Here is a 20,377-nt window from a genome sequence, read left to right as displayed (position 1 = left end):
AATGCTCAATGCTCAATGCTCATGTCATGTGCTTTGTATTTGCCGTCTCTGTCAATCAAATGTGACCCGAAACCAAAAGACCCCACATACATGGTCAGCTCATCATCCTACTTCTTCAGCTTCACGGTCTCTCTCTCTCTCTCTCTCTCTCTCTCTCTCTCTCTCTCTCTCTCTCTCTCATACGAAGGATGTCACTACTTTGTGTCTCAATCCCCTGAGTAAGCATCTTTCAATTTGTCAGCTTGCACACCTCAAGCTTACTGCGATATGACATCATTTTCTTTTATTTTCACATTGGACAACCAATGACCTCCTCCGAACATGAAATTGCACCAAGCTAGAGGCTACCTGCTGTATCTAATAAAAAATTCTAATTGGCGAAAAAAAATTATGTTGGCATGTTTACTAACTTGAAATCGGAGTTAGTATGAATTAGAATGATTGTTTAAGACTCCTAATTACCAGGAATCATAATACCACTACTTTTTACTATAGAGTCTCACTCATAATCAGGATTGTGATTGCGAATTTTATGCGGGTCTCACTCTTGCTTTTTATTCTCAAAGTGTTAGTAAACACTATAATGACCTTGAATAAGAGTGTCTCCCATTTTCTGTTAGTAAACATGTCATTAGTTCCTTACCTTGATCTTCCTTCTTATTATCGAACATGTGCCAAACTGTGATATATATGTTAATAAGGATGAATGGTTTCTTTCCAAACAAAGAGACAATATATGTTCCTATAAGAAATGAAATTGTCCTAGCTACTTCTTAAACTCTAATGAGAGGAGAGGAGTTCTTTCACTTATTGTCTCCAAATAGCATACATGATTTTCAAATTGGTTCTACTGAAGTAAAGGTTAATATCAAATGACGTTTATTTGTAATTATCATGCTTTAAAGTGAAGGAAGTTTTGCAATTATAATGACCACATGATCTGAAGACATTTCTTAGAGAAAGTCTTGAGTTGGACAAAAATTATTAATTGTTTAAAGAAAAGTTTCTCCAAAAATCAATTGAAATCTTCATACTAAAATTTTACAAAAACGAGCATAGGATTTGGTAACAAAATATCCCTTCAAAGACAAGGAGGGAATCACACATATTTACATTCAAAAACCTGTGAATAATTACTCAACAAATAGATGAGGCGTTGACAAGAGTTGGTTTGTTTTTGTATAATTACTTGGAACTCTTTGAGTTTTGCTTGTGAACCTTGTTTGATGTAAATAGTTATTTAAACTTCCGTTGGTTAATTGTACTTTGATTTATTAAATTCAGTTTTTTATTTTTATTTAAAAGACCTTGTGTATTCTAAGGGACATGAGAATACAATGTCTTGGAATTAGATATTGTACTCTCGTGTGTCTTAGGGTGCACGATGCTGTTACTAATCTAGTTTTGAGACGTGACAAAAAAAGTTAATGAGAGACAGTGCGTCACTATTCCATTTGTTCATATCACGTGCTGTCAATTAGTAATTAAAATTTAGATAATAGTGTAAAAAACAAAGAATAATATTTAGTGCCTCTAGTATTACTGTTTAAACTCTCGAATACACTAATGCGATCTCAATCTCATGATTGATTAATTTGTTATCTGATGCATTTTTTATTATACATACATTGTAGCCTACAAACTCTCGCATTAAGTAGACATATTCATTATCATCGCGAATACTTTTGGTATGTCTCTTTTTAAAGATTCAAGCATTCAAACCCAAACCCGATTTTTCGTGGAGTTGCATGGATTGCAAAGTGATCACACCAGAGATTTTTGTGTGTGTGTGTGTAGATATCTCATCACCTACAAATCTGAACATAATTGTACTGGAGTAGTTAGCATATTTAACTAGAAAGCTACTGTACAAAACATGAGAGAGAGAGAGAGAGAGAGAGAGACAGACAGACTTTTGTCCGTCAGCACAGCAATGAACATTTGGGGCTCGTGTTGAGCACGAAATTGACAAATGTGTAATGGAAGAAATTCAGAAAGGGTTGACTACAATGTGAAAACACATTAAATATTAATAGATCAAATTAGAAAAAGTCGTGAATAATCTATTGAAATTTGACTAAGTTAAAAGTAAGAGTCCAAAAAGTTATTCATCCTTCTCCTTTTATACTTCTTTAAATGATTGATAACATAAATTTGAGCGTCTAAAGGACGCATTGAGGACTTTCTAACGAGAATTAGGTTGAGAGGAGGAGAGGGATATTTTGGAGTTTATGATAGAATACTTTTTAGTCGAACTTGGATGAATTATATAAGTTCTTCGTTTTAGTAATCGCTCTTGCTAAATTAAGAATTTCTAAAGAACGAGTCATGCGTGATTGATTAACTGAAGCTCTTCAATTAATCTGTAAATATGAGCAATAATATTGACAATCAAGTCAACAAATTTTCACAAATTTGGTCCTTACAATATGATTTCATCATGTCCCATTTGTTAACCCTAAAACCATGATACCACTTTCAAGTAGTTCATGTCCCATTTGCACCACTTGTTTGATCACCATGTTGATATGTACAGTTTAATTTTGTCTCTCCTTCACACACAAACACACAGAGACAAAAACAAAAAACAAAAACAAAACGAGGAGTGAGTTTAATTTGATGATTAAGATTAGGGGGATATTTATTTGGTGATGAAGACGAGATGGATGGAGATGGTGGGTGCATATTATGTGTCATGTGTGTGTTTGGGTAGGCCAAATGATTAGGATGGGAGAAGAATATACAATCCGGTCACTTTCAGGGCTCTGACTCTTAGGGTGGCTGGAATTTTGAAAAAGTGGGTCCCATGTGTCTTCGCACGCTTGCACGCCTCCTGGCCCCCACTCGTTGACTCTGGTTTCCGAAAGTCATAATAATATTAAAAATCTAATCTAATCCCCCACCCCCTGCCGCCTCTTCATCCCCGCGGCCCGCCTTTGTTTTTAGTCAAAATTTAACATGTTTTCATCATATGTGCATTACACGTCAATTTTAGAAATAATTATCTAATTCACTAACTTGGAAAATAGAATTATGATATGTGAATAAATTAAATACTACTACAAGTAATTACAAAGTAAATTGATAGTTTATTACCAATATTGGAAGATTTGTGAGGTTTAAATCTTCCTCTTCACCATTGGCGAACAAAGCAAATTGATTTAATTTTGTTTAATTAAAAAAATTTAAAATTTTTTTTAAGAAGACTTAATTAATATATTGGATTATTAGTATGTAATTATGTACATAATTAAGATCACTAGCACTCTCAATATTAAACTTCCTCCCGAATATATTGAAAATTAATTACAATAATTAATCTATAATTTTAAATTTCAATTTTGAAAAAATAGATTTCACAAAATATGAATATGTTTGAATTCTATATAATTATTAAATAAAATCCCAACAAAAAAGATGAAAAAAAAGATAGCTCAAGTGATTAAAAGTAATTTCTTGTGCACCTAAGGTCATAGGTTTGAATTCCCTGACTTCCAATATCGCTTGACATTATGAAGAAAACTATATATACCACATATACTGCACAAGTTGTATTTAGTAAAAATATTATATTTTAAAAATGTAAAATTCATAATTAAATTTCTGAAAAATTGACATTATGAAGAAAAAACATATCGAGCATAGAAATTTAACTACACAAATCAATTTCCAAATTTCATTGGCCAAGATTTATATGGAAGTCAACTTGCATGATCTTACGCTTGACTATAGTTAAAATAATCAACTTAAAACACACGCAAACATTGTATTCCAGTTCCAACGGAAGTCATAAAATAATGGTAAATAATTCTACAAAAGTAATTCCACGATAAGAAATGGAATTCGTCATATTAAATGAGTCAGTTTTCCACAAAATAACTTACTTAATTAGCAGTGATCACTAGGTAAACTGTGGACTTCTCAAGCCATAATCTTCAGCTGATGCGACAGTTTGACCCCCTACTGCTAACAAATTTGCTTGCCAATCCTTCGTCAGTAGAAAATTAATACAAAATTAAGTAAAAAGTCAGACGTGTTTTTTGGGTTGAATTGAAAATTCCTTTTTATAAAACAAATATAGATATATAACAAGTTATGTAAAACTTATGTGTAGATAAATACCACCTTTGCTCATATCTTCCGGTAGGCAAATTTTGTGGCGGACGCTCTGGCGGATCATCTCCCTCCGGCTGCTTCTAGAGCAGTTTTTTTGGGACTACTTGTTTGTGAGTTGCCCTCGTGATTTTGCTTTGTGAACTCTTTATTTCTTTGTCATAAAATAGGGGTCACTCTCACTCCTCTTCTTTTTCTCTCTGTGATTAGGACTTATTTGATAATGTTTACATTTTTCTGTTTCTAGTTAAAAACGAGAAAGAAGTGAGAAAGATAAGCGGAAAGATATGGACAACACAAAACTAAAAAGTATCTTGTAATTCTCCTATCGTTTGTGTAAAAAAAAAGTTATTATTATTCTTGATTATTGGGTTTTAGTTCTTGCTATTCTTCCTTCTTCTCTTTAATTAAAAGTGGAGAAAAAGTATAATCAAACGGGCCCGAAGTAAATTACAGCAAAGCCTTACTTTTTGTTTACATAGTTTAAAGAGGTGATTAGGATGATTGTAGGTTAAAAGTGGTATGGATCCGTCCAAACCCAGAAGGCCTTTCTTTATTTCAGCAAAAGCAAGCACTCTCTAGGTGAAGCTTTATAGCTCAGAGGGGTTTTGCTTAAATAATTATGGACCATCAAATCCTAGAAGGCTGGAATGGAACTATTTGCTCATTAGCCAATGGTGCATCAGGACGAGGTGGTCGATCAATATGTACCTATGAATGTACGGGCTAGTACATAAGAAAAAAGCTTCATTTTTTTTAATATGATTGATATGTGGGTAAAAATCATTACCCACCACTATTAATTCTAACTTAATACGGTACATATATGTAGTGGTACTTCGGTTTGTGCTATTATACTGATGCTGGTACCTCTTTTTGTGGTACCACTATTGTGGATGATAATAACAAGGCCTTGCGAGAACAATTCATGCTTATTTATTTATCTCTTCGTGTTAAATTACGGGTCAATATGAAGAGATATTGAGGGAGAAATGGATTAGAACACAAAATTTCAGTTGCATGCAAGAGTAATCGTTCTTAATCATTTAAGCTACAAATTCCTTCATACAATATTGTTTTGTTGCACAATATATCTCGTAATTATCACTGGATGTAAGAACATCGCTGGATATATGAAAACTTTTTAGTACAAAGAAAGAAAAAAAAAAATTTGAAAATTTAAAATACATAAAGCAATAAAAGACAAAAGAAAATAATGAAAAAAAAATTTGAATTGAAATTGTCCTTTCATTTGTCTAATCACCCCCTGAAATGTCAACCACATTCCGGTTACTTCTTTCATTCCTTCACCCAAACGGTTGAACTTCACCTAATATAAATATATATAAATACTGAGATGCAGCGAGCCGCTTTTCATCATCATTTTATGAGACCACAGCAGCACAGCTTTGTAGATTCCACAGAGAGCGGTAGAGTCCAAGAGGTTGAAGACAACGAGCCCAAAAGAACAGTCTAGCAGTTTACCAACTGTTTAATTAATTTGGTTTTCTGCACCAAGCTTAAGAGCCATGGCAGATGAATTTCAGACCACTGGGAACTGGTGGGATTCATCAACAAGAACCCGGTTCGAGACTGGAACATCACCGCCAGCTTCAACTCTCAATAGCTTGGGAAGCTTTGGATGGCAACCAGACATGGTTGACATCAAGGCAAGGTCTTCTATGGATTCCGGGTCTGTTTCGGGTACTTCTTCAATGGTCTTCCATGGTGCTCACAAGCTGGAAGAAGGCCCTGACTCCGCCACGGGAAGCGGCGGAGACCCCAGCTTGCATATGATGGGTTTAGGGCTTTCCTCCCAGGCGACAGATTGGAACCATGCCTTATTGTAAGTCCAAGATTATTTCTATTTTATTTTTTCGGATATGAACAATTATATATATACAACTTGATCATGGTCATGAATATATAAAAGTTAAAACCCTATAAGGGAATTAATCCTTCACTTTTTTTTTTTCAACTATAAATCTTTCTATATATGTTTTCGTGAAATTTAAATGTGAATTTGTATGATTTGATGTGTATAAACAGTCGCGGGGAGAAGGCGGAGACCAGTTTCCGTTCAATACTACAAGAAAACATGAATTCTAACACAAACTTTCATCAAGAAAATGACCAACAGCTCCAATGGAGGGACAAGTTGTTTGCTGGTGGTTGTGGAGACTCTTCTAACAACGAGTTTAAGCAAATGAACCGGGGTTTCTCTTTAGATCAAACGCAGTTTAGTCCTCAGTACAGCTCCGGCGACAGCACGGTGACGTGCCAAGGCTTGCCTTCTAGCTTTCAGATGGATTCAGGAGCAGCTTTGTATGGAAGCCCCTCAACCATATTGCAAGGACTATTGGGGCCTCATCATGATAATCAGCAGCCTAACTCAGCCCCTATGAATTTTCCTTATCAAGCAAATTATGGGGTTAACTCTAGTGATCAGCTATTGCCGCCTTGGTCTAAAGTGCCTCAATTTCTAAGAACATCACCCCCAAAACAACCTCCTCAAAGCCATTTACAATTTTCTAATAATGCTACCTTCTGGAATGCACCTCATGAGGCCGCCATGAAAGATGTCCGCCCGAGCTTTTTCCCATCGGTGCAGCCGCAGTATCCCACGGCACGATTTGAAGAAAAACCCAAGGTAATTATATTGTTAGAGAAAACCACTGGATCCTTAAAGTTTAAGCTGTTAAGGAATGAGCCAACATTGTATATCGTAGCTTACAATTCTAGGATTACTGAGTTTCTTCTTCATGATCATGATTAGGGTTTTGATTACCACGATTCAAGTTTATTTAACAATATCTAAATATTGGGTTGAACAGAATATATCTGAAGTTCAGGAATCGGGTGCAGTGGGGAAGAAAAGTGGGAGTGAAACAGCAACCAAAAGGCCTCGGAATGAAACACCCTTGCCAGCTTTTAAGGTACAATAAGACCAATAAGTCTTTCTCTTTCCATTTAATTTTTTTTTTTTTTTTTTGGTGACAAGAGAATGAGTTGTGTTTATAAGCTTTTTCTTTTATCATAGACATAGATGAGAACTTGTAGCTTTGGTTGTAGGTGAGGAAAGAGAAGATGGGGGACAGAATCACTGCCCTCCAACAATTGGTTTCACCTTTCGGAAAGGTAAATTTAGCTCCTAAACGCTATCTATCTCCTTTACTTTCACAAAGAGCTAGCTATACGTATGGCTAGTAGAGTGAGATACCATTCTCTTTCTCAATTCAAAAAGAGCACTTTCCTCTTTCTTTCATTTTTTTCCTTTTTTTTTGAAAGGAAACAAAATTGCCTGTGTTATATGATGATTTTAAATCATGTTTTGTTGTGTCAGACTGATACAGCCTCAGTGCTCTCTGAAGCCATTGAATATATCAAGTTTCTCCACGAACAAGTTAATGTAAGTGCCATAAACAATGCAAGCCATTTCCTATGGCACAAAAAAATATATGCTAATTTATGTCTTCCCTTATAATATCAGGTTTTAAGCACCCCATACATGAAAAGTGGAGCTGCCATACAACACCAGCAGGTGTGTAACATATTCTCCTTCCTCTGCTATTCAAAAAAATAATACCCGTATGCTGATTCCAATGCCTGCGATTGGTACTACTTAATTTTTTTTGTTTATAAATAATTAATTTGCTGATTTTTTATTTTGTTTATACAGAATTCTGATAAATCTAAGGACCCAGATCAAGGTCCGAAGCAAGATCTTAGAAGTCGAGGACTGTGTTTGGTACCGGTTTCGAGCACATTCCCGGTCACACATGGGACAACAGTTGATTTTTGGACGCCTACATTTGGAGGAACTTTCAGATAGAGCAAAGTGGAAATGGTGGAAATATATGTGTATGTGTCTTGTCAAAACCCTAGCCAAGTTGGGAACGATAAGACGAATGAAAAAAAGCAGAGAGGAAACAGAGATATGCCCACATATGTGATCTGGTCCGGGATGGAAAAGAAGTAATAAAACTGGTGAGGGGGCATAGAAAAGGCAGTGAGGACCCTCTAAAGAACATGACATTGTTGGGTCAGCTACAGGCAAAATGATGCAGGTTTGGCCATATTGGGACCAATAGGGAGCATATTAATTGTTGTAATAATTGAAGAATTATATGATTAGAGGTGGGTTAAGAATAAGAACAGATGCTGATTAGAGCTGATTAGTTTTAGAGCAAAATTAATTTCTTGTTAATTATAACAGCTGATTTTAATAGAAAGATAAAGGAGCTTTTATTCCTTGTTGCTGGCACTACCTTTATTAGTTTAACACAAAAAAGAAAGATGGAGAAAATTTGGAAGGAATAATTGGATTTTAGAATAGGAGTGAGAGTGAGTGAGTTTGTGTGGGGATGGCATTTGATTGGAGATCTCACTTTTGGATTTGTTTATGTGCTGGGAATATGTTAGTGGAAGTCAGAAGATGGCCCACACCTCCTCCTTTTTCAAGTTTATTTCCTTTTTTTTTTTATTGGATTTCTTTTTGTTTTTTAAATTAGGAAATTGTAATATGTTTTTTTTAAAATATATTTTAAAGATGCTATGGGTCATGATCTGTGCTTTTCGAATGGTCACATTGAGGGGCTTCCATTGGAAGGTACAGAGAGGCCAAAGCTTTCTTCTTTCTCCATCCATAGACATATTTTCTATCCTGGCTATGGTCTTCTGGAAATTATGAATGGTCCCCTCCTTCTCCTTGCATCTTATGTAGTGGGCTTTAAAATTATTATTATTATTCCTTTTTTTTTTTTTTGAGATTGTCATCGGCTTATATGTATCATGATGTTTTATAAGTATATATTTCTAAATGGAATAAATAAACATATTAAGACTTAAACCAAATATAATAATAATCTTTTAACTAAGATTATGCTCTTGTTCTTGATCGTCACGTTTGAATTGTGCATTGACTATTCTAGTTATCCATCGTATTACACATCTTATGAGAATTGTTCAATACAATATATTTTCCTACAAAAAAAAAAACTTATAAGCGCATATTTCTCCTCATTTGAATGAAGTGAGCAATGTTAGGTTTACTACATGGCACAAATCTGAAAATGAGACAATTTCTAGCATGAGTAATTAACTAATCTCGTGTTAACGTTGAACACGAGTAACTTGCTTTTGACACAAGAAACCTATTATCGTTTTAATTTTTTTTTAAAATTTCTTGGCTTTCATATTTATGAATATATCGTTATAGAATTAGAGGTTTTTCCTCTTAGTTTTGCTACCATTTGGATATGGTAAGCTGTTATTGTTCTTGTTTTAAGTGTGTAACACGACAGTAATGATTAGACTAACTAGGCATGATTGATTGAGTTTTTTTTTTTTTTGGGGTAAAAACTAGCCATGATTCGATATCCTATTTTTTTTGTTTGAGAAGAAGAAAAGAAATAAGGTTGAGGATAAATGAGTACAAAGATGATCAGTTCAGGACAGCTTACCAGAAGACAAGAATATTTTTACAGGGAACTTTTACGAATAACCCAAGTTCTGAAAAGATAAATGGCGCCGGGCCATTACACATACCATAATAATGTAGAAATGATAAGAAATTACCCAAAGAATTCACGAATGTTTAAAATATAATACTTGGTTTTGCTGAAAGATTGCAATGCTAATATCGATGATAAGAATAATTTGTGAGTAATTTATCACAATGGAAGTGGGATAAAAGGAATAACTTTTGTAAATGACCTTTTCAAACATCTGATTAGTTATCAAAACTTTAAAATTAGATCTATTTGATTGGGATAATCTTGGCACCTACTTTACCTTGGGATTGGCACCTTGTGATTGAGTACTCTAGGAAATTGAATTACAAAAGAACCACTGAATGATCTAGGTTAAAATGTAAATTAAAAAGAACCATTGAATGATCTAGGTTAAAGTGTAAATTAAAACTTAGACAATGTCCAATAGAGTCTACTACAGTGGAAATGACATTGACTTGCAGACTAATGATCTGAGGTTCGAATCTTATAGCACCTTAATAGTGTGTGTATGAGAAAACTTTTAGAAAAACAGTATCTTTTAAAAATTCATCTAGTAACATCAACTTCAGTGAGAAACATAAGCAAACAAATGTGATCATCGCATAAATAAAAAATCTAAGCAATGATCATTATCATTCATGCTACTATAGCCTATGTGATAATGTGAGATATTGTAGTATCTTATAGCTTACTTTACCAGCTACTAAATTTTGTCTTCTCTTAGAAGTTAATTACCAATTCTTAAATATTGTTGCTTTCCGTTGTCTTATTACTAATGCCAGCGGTGAGAGTCTCTTACTTGGTAACTACTTTTATCCCATAACAATCATTTCTCTGTTAGAACTTAGCAGTCATTGTTTATTAGCATTGAAGCTTTACTTCTTCTTCAAGAGTAAGAAATGCATCAGCAGTGATGCATGCTCTCCACGTCTTGCATACGTACATGAGAGGAGGGACGGAAATATTGCTGCTCAAGTTTCAAATCTTCTAATCCGCGAACCAAACGAGCTCTTGATACCAACATAGTTAGATTCTTTCTGCTTGGGCTAAACACAATTCTTAGAGTTGCAAAAGGTCCTCACTAAACGAGTAGGAGGACAAAAGGTCTAGAGATTGAGTCTTTACCAGCCAAATGTGAGGTTATCCCACTAGCTGCAGAAGCCAATATGAATGAATGGCCACAATTACAAGGCTTTCCTATGGATATTATACAAGTTCAATCAACCAACTAATCTTGTTTCAACATGAACATGCAATGGATATGAGAAAGGTTCGGGATATATTTGGAATAAGATTGGGCTAAAAACTTTATTAAAAACTAGACCGATAGGATTGGTTTGGTCGTGGAAAATACCAAACCCAAGATAGCCCAACATGAAGAAACCTTGTTGAAAATGATCATGTAATGTTTTGGTAATCTTCATTTGTCACTATATCTATGTTTTTTTTTTTTTGTTTTGTTTTTGTTTTGTTTTTTGTTTTTTGGGGGGTTTGAATATATCTAAGCTTTTAGGTTGTATTGATTGCAGGTCAGTTTTCTGTTAGCCGTTGTTAGCTGGATGATCTGTTAGGTCTGGTTTCTGGGCCTGTTTTGTCGATTTAGTCTGATTTCCTTTGTTTCTTTAAGGCTCTTTTGTTTTGGCTGTTCTGTTGAGCTTTGCCCTTTGTATTTTTCTGTAGGGCTTTACCTTTTGTATCTTTCTTCGGTTAATATATTCTTCACTCCTCTGCGTTTTTCTTAATACTGTTTTGTTGGGCCATATCTTTGTTTACCATTTTCGAAAAGAAAACGGAAACCAAATTCAGAAACTCAATAACTGACAAACTCACACAAGAAAGGACTAGGCAACTGCAAAGCATGCAAGTTATTTGATAGCAGAGGGGCCAAAATCCTCTATAATATACATATAGGTCAATGTTGCCACTAGAATGAGATGTCCCAGAACAAGGTACAAGAGAAAAAAAAAAAACAGAAATAGAAGTTGCAGATGTCATCCACCATCGAGATCAACCGTAAATAACACAACCAGAACACTTTATGAGGAAACTTGAAAAATCAATCAAATAACATGGTCCTGATCTTATTGTGCATATCCTGCCCAAATTTGAAGCATTCCATCCCTTTTACATTGTTGAGAGTAGTAATTACACAGATTGATTAATGATGAGAAAAAAGTAAAGCAAAAGGCAAACGTTCACAGGCTAGTATCATGAGCAAACTAAAGCTTTTCATTGTGAATAATAATTGTATTGCATAAAAACACATAGAAAACATATAACAGATAAAGCAAGAATTATACTTGCAGACAAATAGAAATGGAAACTGAAATTGTAGGGAGAAAGAATTGATCAGGCTTTCCATTTGAGTATCTTTGTGCACGTGGTATTAAGCAGCTCCCTTGAGCTTCTTTGTGATGGTGGCAATATACTTCCCTTGGTGGAATGCTTGCTCCAGCTCAAGCTGAGTTGGCTGTCGTGATCCATCCCCGGCAAAAGTTCCGGCACCATAAGGACTTCCACCTTTGATATTCTCCATTTCAAACATGCCAGCTCCAAATGTGTATCCAATGGGTACAAAGATCATTCCATGATGAACCAGCTGAGTGATGGCGGTCAATCTATAAAAGTCACAATATCATTACTATCTCCAACTAAGATACAGACACATTTTTTTAAAGTTCTTTTAGTTGATTAAATGTGACATCAAAACTTACGCAGTGGTCTCTTGTCCACCACCTTGAGATCCAGTGCTGTAAAAGATCCCAGCAGGTTTGCCAGCAAGCTGTTGTGTTCTCCATAACCCGCCAGTTGCGTCCAAAAATGCTTTAAATTGAGCAGCCATCATACCAAATCTTGTTGGAAAGCCAAAAATGAATCCATCTGCATCAGCAAGTTCATTTGGCGAGATGATTGCTACATCACTCTTTGGTGGTGCACTCATTTTCCCAAGCACGTCCTCTGACAGTGTCTCAGGGACCTGTTTCATAAGTCCATTTTACTCAGTCTTATTGTGCATTCATGTTCACCAGATTTAGAAGACCAGTTAATCATGAAATAGAAGAGAATCAGCTCTAATTGAACCCCAAAAATGAAAAGGGAAAACTCTCCCGTACTAAGAACCAGGATCTTCATATCTATGCAAACAAATGAGCAAACTAAAATCATGATTTCTCAGAGGCACGAACAAAATTAAAAATAAAACTAGAGAAAACTACACGGTACACACAAGTATTGCCAATCTTGAAGCTATAATATAATAATTAGCACACCTGGCACGATGTTGTTGAGGCAGAACGAAGAAAGAGAGAGAGTAAGTAAGAAAAATACAAAGCTTATGATGGTGAACAATATACAAGTTCATCAAATATTGACAAGCAACCCTGATACTCGGACAATCAGTCAAGGAGAAGCATTCAACTTTTCAACAGAACAGAAGGGCACTGATCTGACAATTCTAAGAGGGCATATGAAATTTCTACCACTGATGGCAAATGGGGGATTTAAATGATGGTCAGCTTTAAAGTTCAAAACTAGACCTTGGGAAATAATTGTCATGACTATTGAGTGCTGACTAACCATCAAGCAAGGTGACAACCTCGAAATCTTAGTAATAGGGCTAGGTTTAACGTTTTCAATCATCTTGTGTTCATACTCCCTTATGCAAAAAGATAAGTTTGATGTTTTTCTACAATGGCTTGTTGCTCAAAATAAACGTTCCCATTTTTAAAGCTCAAGCTCAAATTAAACACAGGCTGAAATTTCATGAAATGTTACAGATCGCAATACATGGATCAAAGAAAATGCACACTCACCTGCCATAGGGTGGCTTCTACACCTTCAACAGATGAAGCTCCTTTTTTAATTTCTTCTGCTAGTCTCCCTACATGTCCGTACATGGAGTAGTACCTGTAAAATCAACAAACAATTTTGATAAGGAGGGTTGTTTTTATGTAGAAGAATTATAACAGCATCCTTGAGAATCAATTGAATGTAAAGCTTACTGTTTTTCTTTTTAAAAATTCTTTCTATGGGTTAAGAAAAGAGAGAGATCAAGTGAAAACATATCAATACATGAATGTGCAACTGTGACCGACTTACATTCAGTCCCCAACTCACCATCCTTCTTTACAAATTACTGGGAATAATATTTTCACAAAAGCAACCTCTAATTGAACTGCTGGATTCTGTCAGCATTTCCATAGCCAATTATTTCATTATTTCACTAAACAGAAATTCTTCCAAATTTGCAGACATATTGTCACAATTTTGAGAATCTTAATATGCATTCATATCCATCCATATTCAGATATGAAGCTTGATCCTCCGTAATGAGGAAATTCTAAGTTCGCCGTAAAACTATTCAACCAACTCCAACAGTAGTCTAAAACCATTACATGCCCCACTAGTTACTAAATTATGATACAACTACCTCCAGAATCAAGATCAACTATATTGGACACACTATGCCAACCCACAGGCATGTGACGAAGTTCATGTCGCAACACAACAAAAACTCATAAGGTTTTAAAATCAACCATAGAAGCCCCCACACAATCAAGAAGGATGTGGATTGACATGTGCCTTTAACTACATAAGAAGCTGTAAGCATTAATGCAGGAACTTTCCATTTAATAGAAAATGTTGAGAATAGCTGTATGTACTCTTACTAACAACCTATTTCCAAACAAACTTGCAATGCCATTTTCTTTTTTAATTTTTGAGACATTAAATGGGGCATAGGAAGAACTACCCAAGCATAAAATAATTGCAAGTACATATTGAGGTTCTACTAAGACAAAAGAAACTAAATGTGTAAAGAAACATGAATTGAGTCCAGAAATAATTCGGGAAGGGAATGATGCAGCCAATCAAGCACACCACAAAATGTGAGAAAGTAGCTTCATAAGTTCCATTAGGAATTCTGTACTACACCTATCACTGCATTCCATACATAACCATCAAAACAGTTTAAAGCAGTTTTGTACAATCATGCAAATGACACCAACTGAAGTGACTTTACTTCTCTTAATAAAATTTCAATCAACACTGACTGTAGTGACTTTCAGAGAAATGCCAATCACCTCTGCCTTTCCCTCCAATCCCCTCTCCTATTCGCCGTTTGCTTTTACTTGATTTAATTTTCCTACCTTTCAATTCCTAGCCCAAGTGGTTTCCAGACTCACAAATTCCACAACAGGATGAACACATTAAACAAAATTTTTTCTCCATTAAATCGTTATAAAACCACACCATGGCCATAAGCAAAACACAATCATCATAGTTTTCTACAGCACAAAATCAGATCTTGGGGGTAATCCAACCCTCTTCTACATGGATCAATGGAAGAAAACCAACAGTCATTCTGTTATATCTCACTTATATGTGATGCAATAGTGTAATTCACATAAAGAAATAACCTAAACACAGAAAATTATCAGAGATGCATAAATTTCCCAATTCTAAACACAGAAAGCCACAGCCTCTGCCTCACCATCACAAAAATCTTCCTAAAAATATAATTTTCAAAAACAAAAATACAAAGATTCAATCTTCAAACCTTTGTTAACTATCAAGAAATACCCAATTCAATAAAAAGTGCAAAACACAAAGATCCAACAAAGATAAATCAATTTCTTTCCTTCTACTTCAAAATTTCGACCAACCATATTCAGATAAAGCAGCAACTAACTTAAATTTTTAATAGCTTGAAGCTCTAACAGACTAAAAACGATCATTACCCAAGTAAGAAAAAATCAAAACAAAAGGCCCGATCATAGAAGAACACATTCGCAGTTCATAGTAAATTAGAATTGAAAATAAAAGTAGAAGCAAAGAATTGGTACGTACACAATATACACTTTGGTAGCCATGAATGCAGTCCTCCGGAGTCGGTGATTTTACTATTTTCTGTGGTTTGTGAGCTAAACGTAGGGAACGTTGAAGATTTTGATTGCAGCACTAGTGGAAGAGCCAGAGCCCATTTTATAGTTGAATATCGGATTAGTTTTAAGTATTTTTTTAATCTCATGGTGGCTGATTGTTTTGATTAATTTGCTGACCCGGATAAACGGTGCCGTTTCTACCTGAATTTTGTTTTAAAAAAAAAAAATCAAACTTGTGATCCTTTGGGGATATTGGGCTCAAGAAAATTTTCTTTCTATTTTTGTTTTTTCCTTTTATTTTCCTTGTTATCACTAGAAAAAAAAAAAAAAAAAGAAAAAGAAAAAAAAGAATGATGATGCTAGAGTGGTGTCATGCTCATCATCATGATCGTTTCAAGCAAAGGCTCTAGAAGGATGTCATTCTCTTGAGGATTTTAATTAGTATTCCACTTATTTATTGACTTTTGTAATTAGTTTTGGCTTATTGGAGGGAATATATAAGAGGAGAAGACAAAGGGAAAATGTTGATATGTGAGGTGAAGTGATATGTGGGGTGTGCTTAAGCATTAGAGGTTGATTTCATTATTAGTACTTTTTATGAACTAATTTTGATTATTAAATAACATGACCAAATGAACGACGTCGTTAACATATGAAAAAAAAATTTAATTAAACAGATGATATATACTTTGTAGACTCAAATTTAACTATAAAGAAACCGAATTTAGTGCCCTGGCCAACTAATCTAACTTGCATTTTCGATTACATTTTTACCTTATTTAAGTATTATATGGAAAAGGAAGTTAATGGCCAAAAAAAGACAAAGGATGTTGATGGCATATGACTTTTGCAAAAATAATGGGGCCAAAAAGGATGATGACGTATCAGACGCTGCATGCTGACCCAAACTAGCGAAATCACTGAAATTACAGAAGTAACCTACCTACCTACCAACTCCTATCTGTTAATTAATAATTAATTAATTAATTAATTTGTTCAAGGTTACATACAGTACAGGTCATACCAAGTTGGCATGCCTTTGACCCAAAAAAAAAAAAAAAAAAAAAAGTTGGTATGCCAGATAATTAAAAAAGAAAATCATTTCATTAAGATTTGTCAAACTTGGAAGGAAAGACCTTAAATTTATATGTGAAAGTCTGTTCCCCAAAATTATAGATTCAATGGTTGCAATTGAGTTTGTAACTTCAATGATGAAATAATGACTCACTCATTTGTCATCTTTGTTAAGAGAAGAGCTAGTTTCATTTTCCTCTAATAAAGCTTAAAAGACTTACAATGAAGGTTAAGTATCTAATAAAATCACTCATTGAATCTCTCAACATTATTAACCCTTTTATATTCACCAAAAATCGCATTTTAGCACTATTTTTATTTATTTCTCAAATAAGTTCATTCGAATCGAGAGACATATTTGTTGAGTAGACTTACGCTGTCTATTTTTCAAGTCTTTATCAATAAATCACTCTTGAAAATATTAGACAAACTATTAATTAATTATTTTTTTTTTTTAGAAGAAAAGAGATTTTGTTTATAATCCAATAATTTCATACAAAAGTTAGCATGAGGGCAATAGTTTCATTCATAATCAATTTTTTATATGAAAGTTTGTGCACCAAAATTCTAAATTCAATGGCGGCAATGGAGTTTGTAACTTGAATGATGAAATAGTGACTCACTCATTTGTCATCATTGTTAAGAACTAGTTTCATATTGGTTGAGCTAATAAAGGTTAATAGACTTATAATGAAGGTTAAGTATCTAATAAAATCACGGTTAAAATATGGTTTGCCCCCTAAACTATACCATAATTATCAATTTACTCTCTAAGTTTTTTTGGCTAAATTAAGGACTTCAACTATATAAAAGGGACTTGCTGTCAATTTTTTGGATCTCCATCCAAATTTCCGTATATCTAAGGAGTAAATTCATAATTTTAAAGAAAAATAATAATTAAAATATATTAAAATTTTCAGAAGCAAAAAAAACCCCACCTCCATCAACCATACGACCATTGACGCCCACCCAGCCACCTCCTCCCCCGACGACAACTCACCAGCCACCTCCAGCACAACCCCTACCCCTCTCTATGATGCACGTCACCTACCAACCCAACACCACCCTCAATCCACCTCCCCCCCTCCCCGCCCCTTTATGTCTCTCGACATTATTAAACTTGTTATATTCACCAAAAATCACATTTTAGCATTAATTAATTTATTTCTCTAATAAATTTATTTGAGAGACACATTTGTTGAGTAGACTTATGTTATTTATTCTTTAAATCCTTATCAACAAATCACTCTTGCAAAAAAAAATAAGACAAACCCTAATCATTAAACATATAAATGTGATAGAAAATAAATAAACAAAAAATTTTGTAGAAGAAAAAAAAAAATCCTAAAATGAAATAGTTTACTATTAGGTAATTTTGTATAAAAATAATCTTTGAGAGAAAATTTAAAACACCAATTATTTAATCATTAAATAATATTACGTAGTGGGTCCTAGAAAGAACTCCTCAAATGAGAAGCACCTTATTTTTATTATTATCTAAGTCCATGAAAGAGGGTGTTGTAGGAAATATATTTTGGTCAAGAAAATCCAACTTCCAGCTGTTTTTTTTTAAATGTCAAAATTGCATATCCCCAAATCCCAATTGGTTCAAAGCCATGGCATGCAGTCTGCCAAGGCGGTTGATTAATCTGATCAGGTCAAAGGCAGGCTTCACATGAATTTTAGTGCCTCCCCTTGTGCTCATGATGATGTATGGCTGCTCCTTTGAAGTGGAATTAAATAACGAATTTCCTTAAATTCCTCCCATAAAATAAATCAAGTGAAAGCAAGTTGTATATAAAACACAAAGCCGGCAGTTGATTAATACCAATTCTCAATTTCTTTTGCCTTTTGTTTTGTGCCAATTTTTTTACCCTCAATTTTTGAAGGCATAAATGCTAAAATCGTCCATGTTTTAATCGGTCAAATTGAAAACACAGGGACTAAATTGACCAACGTGCTAAAACACAAAGACTATTTTAGGATTTAAGCCATTTTGAGCTTAACTTGATAAAAGCTCAAGCTGGAAGGAGAAATCTCAAACTTCATACCCAGTCAAGCTATTATTGGTAATTTCTTAGTCAATTAAACAGAAGAAACAAAATGCAATGTAAATTTTTTATAAACATATTGGAGAAAGCAACTGGGGAATTGATCGAGTCCAAGTATTTCATTTGTTTGGCATCGACCATTCCATTATACTTTTGTAAAAAGCAGAATTTGTAGTCATCCATGAACATATCTCAACTCTGATGGGCTTCTCTTGCCCTACAAACAAAACTAACTTTTCAAACATTGATGAGAAAAAGCAAGCATGGGTTTCCCTTAGATTATCAGAAACATTCATGCCTCTTTTTATTATCATTATTATTCATAATTCCTTGAATAGGTCCACCAGTAAATAAAAAAGAAGAAGAAGAAATTGGCTTTTGCTTCAAGAATTCTGAACCTTGTCCCATAATGTTGTAGGGGAGGGCAGCTCACCTTCCTTGTCCTCAAAGTTACATATTTTTACTCTTAAATCATTTGGGTTCAATCATCCACAGCAATTAGCAGCAGCTTAAAAGCACTTAGAACAGGTATTGGACAGAAGCTGTGACCACATGTCCAAGCTACCTCAAATTGATATGACAAGCTTTTTTGGAACAAAGACATACGATATGATATGTATGAAAAGCTTTTGTCCATCACAATGATATCCCTTACAGCCACAGGTAAGTCCTGGATAAGCTTCTCTGCTGCACTTTTTCCAGTCTCTTGACCAACTTTCTCTGAAGCTCATGATCATTTTGCATCCATGATCCATCCAATTTCAATAGAAAGTTTATTTCTAATTAAGAGGATTAACCGCTTTAAATGAGTTAATCATTTGGAGTTACCATAATTGGTGTTTGTACCATAACTGACCGAGCAACTAGTTAGGCTAGATCATTCGAGTGCCATGCTTTGAGAGGTCATCACCTTAGCCAAAGAAGTATCACCACAAATCACAACTCTAAGCAAAGCAAGAGGAGTCCCACATCGGAGAACTACAAGAGATGGAGACTGCCCCTCACCTATAAAAGAAGACTGGCTCTTGGGGACTCTCTCTGCTAGATCCATCTCTGGACTGGGCTTCTCACTTGTTATCTTTATATTTGGGTCCAATCCCCTTGTACAAATGTAAACAAACATTATCATAATGAGAACACCCTTCTCCGTGGACGTAGCCCATCATTCGGGTGAACCACGTATATCTTGTCTTCTATATGTTTATCGTTTGCCCAAATCCTCACACACTTGGTGAAGGTCCTCACCTTTATCCATCATCCATCACACCTCATCACTAAGTTGGACTCAACCTTGGCCTAACCATTTTGAGCATCAATAGTTTGGCGCCGTCTGTGGGAATCGACACAAGAAGCCTTCGTCGTTCTCCCTTCCTTCAGTACTCTTCGGCACCCTTCCAATCATCACCTTTTAAACTTATCATTTGGCACCATACGTGCCGAAGCCAACATGGGACCTTTAATGTCAAAACTTATCTCTGCCGAAATCTCTCAAGACACCCATGGTGTCATACATACTGAACGACAACTACCATGTGTCGACCTCCATAGCTCGAGAAGCTTGCCGAAGCGCCACTCGGAAGCCCACCTTCCTACCTGCCGAAGCCGTGCAGACCAAACTGTCCAGCCCCTTCGCAAGAAGCCTTGCTGCCTCTTGCTGCCCAGCCGAAGCAAACTTCCTGCCGAGAGAGAGAACCCAGCTGCCGAAGCTTAGATCAAAGCCAACCGTGGCCAGGACTTGCCGAAC

At 35.0% G+C, this 20,377-nt stretch overlaps 2 protein-coding genes across 2 annotated transcripts; one reads left to right on the top strand and one right to left on the bottom strand.

The window, feature by feature from the left end:
- The first annotated feature begins 5,505 nt into the window (after nt 1-5,505).
- On the top strand, nt 5,506-8,607 carry LOC117625139 (transcription factor bHLH123). Its single transcript, XM_034356737.1, has 7 exons — nt 5,506-5,959; nt 6,163-6,763; nt 6,948-7,049; nt 7,186-7,251; nt 7,457-7,522; nt 7,604-7,654; nt 7,793-8,607. The coding sequence occupies exons 1-7, from the start codon at nt 5,643-5,645 to the stop codon at nt 7,943-7,945; spliced, it is 1,356 nt and encodes a 451-aa protein (XP_034212628.1). The 5' UTR covers nt 5,506-5,642; the 3' UTR covers nt 7,946-8,607.
- A 3,075-nt stretch (nt 8,608-11,682) lies between these two features.
- On the bottom strand, nt 11,683-15,633 carry LOC117626176 (probable NAD(P)H dehydrogenase (quinone) FQR1-like 1). Its single transcript, XM_034357828.1, has 4 exons — nt 15,474-15,633; nt 13,439-13,532; nt 12,341-12,603; nt 11,683-12,244 (listed from the first exon to the last, which is right to left on the bottom strand). The coding sequence occupies exons 1-4, from the start codon at nt 15,494-15,496 to the stop codon at nt 12,013-12,015; spliced, it is 612 nt and encodes a 203-aa protein (XP_034213719.1). The 5' UTR covers nt 15,497-15,633; the 3' UTR covers nt 11,683-12,012.
- Nucleotides 15,634-20,377: the final 4,744 nt, after the last annotated feature.

Source organism: Prunus dulcis, chromosome 4 (genome assembly GCF_902201215.1).
Source record: "Prunus dulcis chromosome 4, ALMONDv2, whole genome shotgun sequence".
Taxonomy (NCBI): Eukaryota; Viridiplantae; Streptophyta; class Magnoliopsida; order Rosales; family Rosaceae; genus Prunus; species Prunus dulcis.
The sequence above is the reverse complement of the archived record's forward strand: the minus strand, read 5'-3'. Positions and strand labels throughout refer to the sequence as shown.